This window comes from Anomaloglossus baeobatrachus, chromosome 5, assembly GCF_048569485.1.
Source record: "Anomaloglossus baeobatrachus isolate aAnoBae1 chromosome 5, aAnoBae1.hap1, whole genome shotgun sequence".
Lineage (NCBI taxonomy): Eukaryota > Metazoa > Chordata > Amphibia > Anura > Aromobatidae > Anomaloglossus > Anomaloglossus baeobatrachus.
This window is the reverse complement of record NC_134357.1, coordinates 548605045-548615968: the sequence shown is the minus strand read 5'-3', so window position 1 is coordinate 548615968 and position 10924 is coordinate 548605045. Positions and strand designations below refer to the sequence as shown.

The window sequence follows — 10924 nt, the reverse complement described above, 5'->3', positions numbered from 1 at the left end:
TGGATGGTAATGTCACTAGGCTTAACTGTTCTATAGGTTGTTTGGCTGCATGAATATCGTACGAAGCGGGCTAAAGGCATGTGTGTTATCTTTGAGCGAACATCTTTTACTTGGTTCAAAGATAGAAATGTATTTCATATCTGGACATGATAACTTTAGGTCTATGGAGCACATACAGAGCTATATGTCAATGATAATCCAGAGTGTAGTTAAAATACAATTATGATTTATCGCTCTGATTTTTAATTTAGAAAATACATTTCCTAAAAACAGAAGTAGGCCTACTAAGGCTACTTTCACACATCAGTTTTTTTGCATCAGGCACATCCCGGAAAAAAACGGGTAAAATGGATCCAGCGCCGGATCCGCTTTCTCACCATTGATTTGTATTAGCGCCGGATTGTGCCTGATGGCCTTGCGTTGCATCCGGCTTTTGCCGGATCCATTGTAATTGGCTGATGCGGCGGCCGGATGGAATGTCTCTTGTAACGTTTTTTGTCTCTGGCTAAAAACCGCATCGCACCGGATCCGTTTTTTTAAACTGCGCATGCTCCATTTTATTGTAAAAAAACGGATCCAGCAAAAAATTGACAAAATGGATGCGCCGGATCCATTTTTAGACGGATCTGGTATACCAAATCCGTCAAAAGAAGGATCCGGCGCATCCGTTTTTTTCATATTCTGCACCGGATCCGTTGCATCAGGCAGACGCCGGATTGTGCCTGATGCCAAAATAGTGATGTGTGAAAGTAGCCTAAAGGCCACTTTACACACAGAGATAAATCTGCGGCAGATCTGTGGTTGCAGTGAAATTGTGGACAATCAGTGCCAGGTTTGTGGCTGTGTACAAATGGAACAATATGTCCATGATTTCACTGCAACCACAGATCTGCCAAAGATTTATCTCTGTGTGTAAAGTGGCCTTAAGAAACATGTTAGCACTGCAGTTCTGTCAGCTCTGCTGTTTTGCAACAATATGGCAACCATGGCTGCCCGAGAGCTTCCTGAAGATCTGAGAGGACACCAGTTATATCACATACAGTTGTGTAGGCAGTTCTGTATGAAAAAAAAACCTGTGAGAACATGTTGTAATTTGAAGTATACAGGACGAAAAAGATTTTTCAAATAACAGGCGCAAAACAGTAACAATGCAGTGACATGACAGGAATCTGTATCACTTATCATATGCTAAATAGCTGCAAGTCAAATTTATGTATGAGATAGCCAAGATGATTGTCTATAAAATGAAACTCGTCTCACGCTCAAATCTTTAGTGGATTGAGAGATATGGAGCCTGAAAGTGAAGCATGGATATTAATAAGCACTGTGCAGTGCACATATAGAGAGACACACACACACACACACACACACACACACACACACACACTGCTGCATGGACAGCATATGTACACCAATCTCTACTACATATCCACATCTATATTCACATAGAGCTCTGCTATATATACATCATACAATGACAAGCAAAAGGGTAACAATGTTTTTAAGTTTTGACTTTCAGGCCCCATATCTCAACATCTATTACATTTTTGAGCCAGAGATTACCTGCACTTTACAGACAATCATCAAGGCTATCTCATGCCTAATTTGACTTGCAGCTATTTATCATATGATTAGTTATGCAGATTCCTGAAATGTCCCTGCATTGTTACTGTTTTGCTCCTGGTGGTGGAAAAATCTTTTTCTTCCTGTATAATAGAAATTACAACTTGTTCTCACATTCACTAATAGCTCAGTTTGTTATTAAGTTGATTTCCAAGTGAAAGGTCACTGGTTCCAATCAATGAGCAGCCATGAAGAAGATTTCCCAAGAAAAGAGAAACATAATCATCCATCTCATTGATAGTGGTCTATAGGCGAAGAAAATTGCCCAACTGCATCATGTCAGTGCCATGTCAATTGGAAGAAATAGAAATGAAGTCCTTCCACCCATACAAAAGCCATGATTTGGACGTCCAGGCAAAATGTCGGAGTCAACAAGTCAACTCATCAGAAGATCTATCAGCTCTTCTGCAACAAATATAGCAATGTAGGTGGCTTGTATGTTTGTAATAGCAAGGTAACAGACGTCTATGCAAGCAACATTCGACGCACGTTACTCAAGTCTGGAATAGTGGCTCAAATAAAAAGAATTCTAACCTTCTTCAACATTGTCATAAGGAGCGTTGATTCGAGTTTCTAAAAAAAGTACAAAAAGTGGACAACAGAAAACTGGAAACAGGTGATTTCGAGTGATAAGACAAAAGTCTATACACTAGGCTGTGATGGGTCAAATGGATCTGCAAGAAACAAGAATAAAAACGGGCTACAGGATCGAGAAATTGAAAGAACTGTCAGGTTCAGTGGAGAAAACCTGATGATATGAGGTTGTTTCACTGTCAAAGGCGTTGGATACTTGACCAGGATCGATGGTGGTCTCAATGGTGAGCAATATCTGAGTGTCCTACAAGACAAGTTCCTTCATACACCTGAGTACTATGGGTACGAAAAGGACAATGTAGTGTTCCAGCAGGATAAAATCCTAGGCGTATGTCAAGATTGTCAAAGAAATATACAAATAAAAAAATGATACAAATTTCAATTCTAATTTTTTGGAGCAAATTGGTAACAATGCAGTGAAATGGCAAGATTTTGCATAACTAATTATATGCTAAATAGTTGCAAGTCAATTTTATGTATGAGATAGCCAAGATGATTGTTTATAAAATCATGGTAGTCTCACTTTCAAAGCTGTAGTGGATGGTGAAATATGGAGCCTGAAAGTCCAAATTTAAAAAAACCTCTTTTGCTTGTCAGTGTACTGTAGTGTACACACCATAGTTTTTGCTTGTCAGTGTACACGTATAAATCTCTGCTACAAATAAACATACACTGTGTATACATAACCCCATTTTGCAGTTCCTTCCAGGTCATGTAATTGATCCTATGACCTGAAAGACCCTGGAGCAAGTCGGGTGGAAGGTTCTTCAACTGCTCACTCGAAACGTGCTGCCTCTGTCAGGTTCCAGTAGCTTCTTCTCCTGCTCTGCACCAATCACACCCATCAGTGTAGAGCAGGAGAGCAGTTCTCTCGGTGATTGGAAAGGACACTGTCTCAAGAGTTCTCCATCATTACGGGTAGCTACCTCTGGACTGTAAGAGGCACTCCCTTATTAGTAAGATATTTTTCTTGTTAAACATGTGTCTTATAGACCAAAAAATACAGGAAGTTCTAAAGTAATTTCCATTTCTCATTTGACTATATGATGTTCTGTTATATGTTTTTTTGTACAATTTGTCAATAAAATATACAATTTCTACCCATGTCAGTTATTTTTCATGGTAAATAAAATGATTTTCGAAAAATTCAGCTTTGAAAATGTAGGTATTACTATGACTTCACCTCTGTGTGAATTTTCTGATGTTTAACAAGATATGATTTATGTGAAAAACATTTACTACATTCTGAACATGAAAAAGGTTTCTCCTCTCTGTGTGTTGTCAGATGTGTAACAAGATGTGATTTCTGTGCAAAACACTTCCCACATTCTGTACATGAAAAAGGTTTCTCTCCTGTGTGTGTTCTCTGGTGTTTAACAAAACATGATTTTTTGTTAAAACGTTTTCCACATTCTGAACATGAAAAAGGTTTCTTCCCTGTGTGATTTTTCTGGTGTGTAACAAGATTTGAATTTTTTACAAAATGTTTCCCACATTCTGAACATGAATATGGCTTTTCCCCTGTGTGACTTCTCTGGTGTGTATCAAGATTTGATTTCTGTACAAAACATTTCCCACATTATGAACATGAAAAAGGCTTCTCCCCTGTGTGATATCTCTGGTGAATAACAAAGCACCATTTCTTGTTAAAATTTTTCCCACATTCTGAACATGAATAGGGCTTCTCCCCTGTGTGACTTCTCTTGTGTATAACAAGATATGATTTCTGTGCAAAACATTTCCCACATTCTGAACATGAAAAAGCCTTCTCCCCTGTGTGACTTCTCTTGTGTATAACAAGATATGATTTCTGTAGAAAACATTTTCCACATTCTGAACATGAATATGGCTTCTCCCCAGAATGAATTCTCTCATGCCTAACAAGAACTGATTTGTGGCTAAAGTCTCTCCCACAATTAGTACAAAAAAATTTCTTCTCCTCCAAGTGATTTTTTTTATGATTAACAAAAGATGTTTTGAGCGGAAAACTATTTCCATATTCTGAATGTGAAATTGACTTCTTTGCTTTGAGAGCAGTTAGTTTCTTAATTCCTCTTTTGTGACTTCTATTTTTCTTAGTGGTCTGTGATGAATCAGAAGATAGATCTTTGCTGTGAAGAGCTGATGGTATATCTGGAGTAATGTCATTCACTTTAGTTGTATCCTGTGTGATCACAAAGTCATCTGATTTAAAAATTAAAGATGTGAGTTGTCCCTCTGATCTCCTGTCACCGTCATCTGCCAAGATTAAAATCAATTATTATTTTCGAACAAATTATCCTTGAAATGTATTAAACATTTCTGCTTAAAATGTCCATAGAAATGGAAAGTTATGTAGCAAAATTATATTATTCACTAAGACAATGACTGTTAATTCTATTAGAAGACCTGATAGGATGAATCAGTAGGGCGTGGTGTTCAGCTGTTTGTTCATTCTGCCTCCAAAATATTAGAATAAGGAGCCATGAAAATGATACCAAGAAAAACTTCTAGTCATCTTGCAAAAAATAGAATCAGAGAATATCTGCATTATTAGTAGCTCATAAATGCATGAAAAGCAACATGGTTTCCATAAGCCAATCCCGCAAAATCCGCATTCACAAAGTCAAATCTTCCCCTTGTTTCTGAGCCTTGCAATGTACCCAAACCACATTAACCATCCATGTACTTTGCATTGCTGTAGTGATCGGGCAGCACGGTGGCTCAGTGGTTAGCACTGCAGTCTTGGAGTGTGTATGTTCTCCCAGTGTTTGCATGGGTTTCCTCCAGGTTCTCCGGTTTCCTCCCACTGTGAGCCCCAATTCGTGTAAAGCGCTAAAGAATTAATGGCACTATATAAGTGTATAAATATTATTATTATTATTATTATTATTATAAAAGAAACCACTGAACTTACGGTATGTGTGTCTCCTGGAGCACAATTTTGGCATTATGTGTTGGGTAATAAAATGGCAAATTTGCAATTTTCACTCTGCAACATCGATTGCATGCTAATTTCTGGAAAGTCCCTGAGGAGTCAAAAAAGTGACTACCGAGGTTCTGCTAGATATAAGAACACCCAGCATGAGCTGCAAAACACAGGGTACACGATTCAAGCAGCCACATTCAGACTATAAGACGCACCCCCCACTTTCCCCCAACATTTGGGGGAAAAAATGCCTCTTAAAGTCCGAAAAATACTGTATGCTAAACAACAATAAAAATAAATAAAAATAAAATTAGAAAGATTAACAAAACAAAAATAGGCCCTACAGCTGGAATTTTTAGATGAGGCTCCAATAAATGCCGTTGCTGTAAAATAATAGAACATGGAGCAAATAGGGTCACATCCAGCAGCACGAACACAAGATTTCTCATTAAACAACAGAATTATTGTCATTCAGAATTTGTGATTTATGTAGTCAAGTGCAAATGCGGACCCAGTATGTAGGCCGCACCACACAACCACTGCAAGCTCGTATGAATGGACATCGGCACAATAGTAAAAAAGGTTTTCTGAAACAAAGCCGATCAAGACATATAACCCTAAAACACACAGGAAATTTTGATGAAATCAGAGTCATTCCAATAGAACAAATCCCATCACATTCATTAAACAGGGTAAACACTCAACAGGAAAGAATCTTATTGGATTATTAAATAGCTGTCTTCATCCAGATGGATTAAGTGAAATCATAGAACATTTTTCAAAAGAAAAGAAAAAAAAATATCATAAAACATTTTTCTATTATATGTTTGGTGTATTCTAATCAGTATAGTTTGATTAGTAGTAGAAACATTATAGGATTTGTTCTATGATGTCTGTGGTTCTATCAGGTTTGTTTTTTTTTTATTTCATTATGCACATCATTTGTTTTTAGAATTTGGGTTTGTTTGTTTTTTCAATAAGATTATGGTTCCAAGTTTTCAGGGTGAATGACATTTCAGAGTAAATTGATTATACACTCCATAGTAAAGTGAGACAAGTAGTGGACACTCAAACTATGTTTGTTAAAAAGCTAGGAGTTTCCAAATCTCTGTCTGCATCTCATTATAGATACCTCATCTATTATTGATGCACTAATCAATTTCTCATCTTGCCTGTGGGTGGTACTAGAGAAGACTATATGTGTAATATATATTTTATATGCCGTATTTTCTGGTTTATAAGATGCACTTTTTTCCCCCAAACTGGGGGAAAAATGGGAGTGCGTCTTACAAACCGCACATAACTCACCGGGGGGCAGTGATGGTGCAGGGTCGGTGATATGGAGGGTTCGGAGGGGGTGTCACTGCAGTGAAGCAGCTCAAGAGGGTCAGTGTGCGGCAGCGGAGGCTTGATGATACTGCGGGCTCGTGTTGTGTCACGTCGCCGGGCACCATTGATCTTCTGACGGGCTCGGAGGAGGGGGTGTCGCAGCTCAAGAGGGTCAGTGTGCGGCAGCGGAGGGATGGTGATACTGTGGGCCCGTGGGGTGTCACGGCGGCGGGCACCATTGATCTGCGGGCTGCTTTAAATCACCTGCGGTTGATGCAATGGACTTCAAGAAAATGATCACAGAGGCCAATCTGCACATGCGCCGCCTTCACAGCCATTTTCTTGAAGTCCATCGTGTCAATTCCTGGTGATTCAATCGAGCTCGCAGTTTGCCAGCAGATCAATGGTGCTTGCCACCGCGACACCTCACAAGCCTACATGATCGCTGGCCCTCCACTGCCGCACACTGACCATCTTGAGCCACGACACCACCTCCTCCGAGCCTGCCGGCAGATCAATGGCACCCGCCGCCGTGACACCCCACGAGCCCGCACTATCGCTGATCCTATTCGAGTACTATTATGCACCTGATGAAGGCAGATATTGCCGCAACGCGTTGCACAGCAAGCGATGTTTTAAAGTTTTAAATTTTTAATAAAGACAAGATCAGTATTAGTGGATCTGGTCATTTCGTACCCATACATCCAAGCAACCACATTCAGCAAATGATATGTCAAATCTTCAATGGGATCTGCTCCTGTTCTGCTACGGTCACCAGGAGCGGCCTTCTACATTCTGCAGGTGGCACTGGTGTTGGAGGACACGTCAGCAACAGAAGCTGTAGGTTTTGTCCAGCAACAAAGGTTAGGGTGACTGGGACCAGTAATGTCATTCAATTTGGCAGTATGGGTCTGTGTGCAGTCCAGCTAAATTAATTGGCTCAATTTTTCAGCCAATTGGAAAGCCCCGCACCCTACTAAAGCTCAAAGCATACAGCCAGTAGCTGCAAGCAAGTAGCTGCAATAGCCTTGTTGTCCACTGGTTCAGTCCTCTGTGCTCAGCTCCTGACATGAGTATTTCTTTACTGTTGTGACCCTGAACTGTTTACTGATTACTCTTGTATCTTCTGATAACTTATATCTCTGTCCTCCTGGTTCTGACCCAGCTACCTTAATATTCTTCCTATCATCTCACCCCACCAAAAAAAGCAACTATCTCTGTGGCCTAAGCCTAGGGGTGCATTAGGTAAGTCCAACTCATATATAGGGGATGAAGGGCAAGGCAATCCCTGGGATCTGGAATGTGGAATAGATAACGACCAGCCTGTTTGTGTTAGCCATCTTGAGCTGCCAGGTGACCACAAAAAGTGCCCCCATTATATTGTGCCTGGAAACTATTCCAGGAAATTCTCTGTTCCAATTCCTAAATAGTGCTCCTTCCCTTCTGAGCCTGGCCATGTGCCCAGACAGTAATATAAGCTCTATAGAAGAAGGGCTTTCAGGGCCCAAAGTAATTTGTACAATTCTGGGTGGAAGAGACTGTTCTAGTTTGCGTAAAAATGGAGACCACACAATTGTGATATGTGATATGGTTACTACTCACCTGGGCGGTTATCTGTAGGAATCTCCTCTTTACACCGCTCATCACCCCTCACATATGTCTCTGTAGTATTAATATGGGTCACATCTTCACCCTGAAACAAATATTGTTAAATTCACAGATAGATGGAGAAGTCACATCTATGATCAGCTCTAATCCTGCCATCTCCACCGTTCTCATTACACTAATATAAAACATATAATACTGGTGGATAAAACAAGACTGAGCACAAGACCTTCACAGCCGTCTACACATCATAGGGAGAGTTCATGGAACCTTCTCTCCATCTACCTGATGATCCTGAGGAACATTGGGATCTTCTTGGTTACAGTCCTGTGGGAGAAGAGGACTGGGACATCTCTCTGGTGTTGTCCTCTTACTGGATAGAACTGGAGGAAACACACACAGGGACTGAATTCATTCCTTACATACAGATAATTATAGGCCGTGTGTATTTAGTCCTGTCTATTACCTGGTGATGTGGGGGGCTGGGGAACCTCCATCATGACGTCCTTGTACAGATCTTTGTGTCCTTCTAAATACTCCCACTCCTCCATGGAGAAATAGACGGTGACGTCCTGACACCTTATAGGAACCTGACACACACAATGATACCGTCACCCCCCGATCCCTTCATAACATTACTGTATAATGTCCCAGCATTCCCAGCAGTGTCACCTCTCCAGTCAGCAGCTCAATCATCTTGTAGGTGAGTTCTAGGATCTTCTGGTCATTGATGTCCTCATGTATCGGGGGGTGAGGTGGAGGCCCCGTGATTGGGCTCAGGAGTCTTCCCCATCCCTCAGACACAGGGGCCTGACAGCGCTCACTAGAGGTCTTCTTCACTACTGTGTAATCCTGGTTATGGAGAGACATAGTAATAAATCTCACTACAGACATTTCCAGAGTCCTCACCTCTCCAGTTCTGTCCATCTGTTATTCCCATAGATAAGAATGATGTAATGTGACGTCATCAGAATCTTTCACCTCTCCAGTAAGCCGGAAGAGGATCTCTAGGGTGAGGTGTAATATCCTCTCCGCCATCTTGTCCCTGTCCATAGCTAGCCTTGAAAAATAAAATAGAAAAATTCTCTTAAATAGAAGATCTCCACTGAGAGGATCCGATATTGTAGGGACCTGAATGGGTAAAAGATGAGCAGATGTAACATCATAAAGAATCCGCTGTAATAATACAATTACTGGAAATAATAAAGGGAAACATATCAGGAGATACAAAGTATAGATGATGTATTCTCTTGTACAGACTGGAACATAAGTTACATTGTTGACTAAGACGTCTCCTTCATGCTCCCAATCACTGGCTATCTTGGCCACTGCTCATGCAGCTGATTGGCTGTAGGGACCAAAAGTTCTTTGGGACAAACCAGGAAATACAGAGACTGGCGAGGACACAAGCAGCGATGGTATTTTAGTTATTTTCCAACATTCTGTTTGTTGCTTTTTAAGGCTCCCATACACATTAGCCTAAAGTTTGCTGAAACCTCTAATTTCGGGCAATTTGTCGACTATATAACATATGTGGGGCTTCAAGACAGATGATATCAGATGAGAGAAGGATCTGGCATCTCGGGTGAGATAGCCATCAGATGAATAACTGTTCTGCCAACAGTTATCTCCTGTGTATGGGGCTGATAGCAGGGCCGGCTCCAGGTTTTTGTGGGCCCTGGGTGAAAGAGTCTCAGTGGGCCCCATCCACACATAGACATGCTGCACAGATACACACATTCAGGCATACGTACACATACTTATTTAGGCCGAAAACACACTTCCGCTTAAAAAATGTACATGTCTCACATTCCGTGTTTCGTGTCCGTGTTCTGTTTTTTAGGGGCGTTTCTCCGGTTTGTATGGCATCCATGTGATGGCGTATGCGAGCCGTGTGTACGTGTGGAATGTCCGTATTGGCATAAAATACGTACGTGTGCTGTCCGTTTTTTCAGAACCGTATTTTACCACAAATAACCTTGTTAGCCCATCATGATGTGCTCCAGTTGTGTTTAATTGGTCAATTAACTTCACAATTTAGTTTTTTCGGTTAAAAACCCTGTGAAATCAATGCTTTTGTGCTCTTTATCACATCATACACACTCCAACATGTCTCTCTCCAATGAAGCAACCATGTATTTGCTGTGGTTGATATCTCGGAGATTTGGGGTTAGGCGACATATGATTGAAGAAGAGCCACCACTGGAGAGAAGGATGTGGATTCACCCCCTTGTGAAGCTCAGGAAAACACATGGCCATTTTAATATTCTGTATGCCGAAATGCGGAAATTTCCTGCAAAATTCCAAGCCTACTGCCATCTCACCATTAATTCATTTGACAACATCCTTGGCCTTGTGTACCATCGTTTGAAGCATCAGGACACCTCTATGCGCCTCAGTATCTCCCCTGAGGAACGACTGTTGGTTACTTTTTGGTAGGTTTTGTAATGTATGCTCATGTTTATTTGAAAAATAGAAAAAACTTAAAGGCATGCATTTAGATAAACTATGCATTTTTTCTTTTTAGTTCTATTTGTGAAGAAAATTCATATAGACCACATAACCTCATTGTAAACAAAAGATTATGGTCTGAGTGCTTACACATACCATTCTATGGCTAAAAAGATTTAAGAAACAAGAGACAAACATCAAACAATCTTGTTTATTAAACAAATTTTTGTTTTTGTTTCCAATATGGAAAGTAAATATCAACAAATATGTTTTAACCACAAAAACAATAAAATAATAGTCATACAGAGTATGTTGCCAGCCATTGCATGACACAAATGTTTGTATTGAAAACCAACTGTAAGGCCTTGTGTGCACTTACCGTTTTTTCCCGCGGATTTCCTGCAGTTTTGCTGC

At 40.5% G+C, this 10924-nt stretch overlaps 1 protein-coding gene across 1 annotated transcript; it reads right to left on the bottom strand.

The window, feature by feature from the left end:
- Window positions 1–2739: 2739 nt before the first annotated feature.
- LOC142310561 (uncharacterized) lies at window positions 2740–10669 on the bottom strand. Its single transcript, XM_075348080.1, has 5 exons — window positions 10661–10669; window positions 8526–8649; window positions 8345–8442; window positions 8057–8147; window positions 2740–4455 (listed from the first exon to the last, which is right to left on the bottom strand). Exons 1-5 carry the CDS (start codon window positions 10667–10669, stop codon window positions 3797–3799), a joined length of 981 nt encoding a protein of 326 aa, XP_075204195.1. The 3' UTR covers window positions 2740–3796.
- Window positions 10670–10924: the final 255 nt, after the last annotated feature.

Excerpts from the sequence above, each read along its gene's own strand:
- LOC142310561 (XM_075348080.1), bottom strand. Across the intron at positions 8,443-8,525 it reads CCAGCCCCCCACATCACCAG|TTCTATCCAGTAAGAGGACA; the intron begins GTAATAGACAGG and ends TGTTTCCTCCAG. Across the intron at positions 4,456-8,056 it reads TCCTACAGATAACCGCCCAG|ATGACGGTGACAGGAGATCA; the intron begins GTGAGTAGTAAC and ends TAATCTTGGCAG.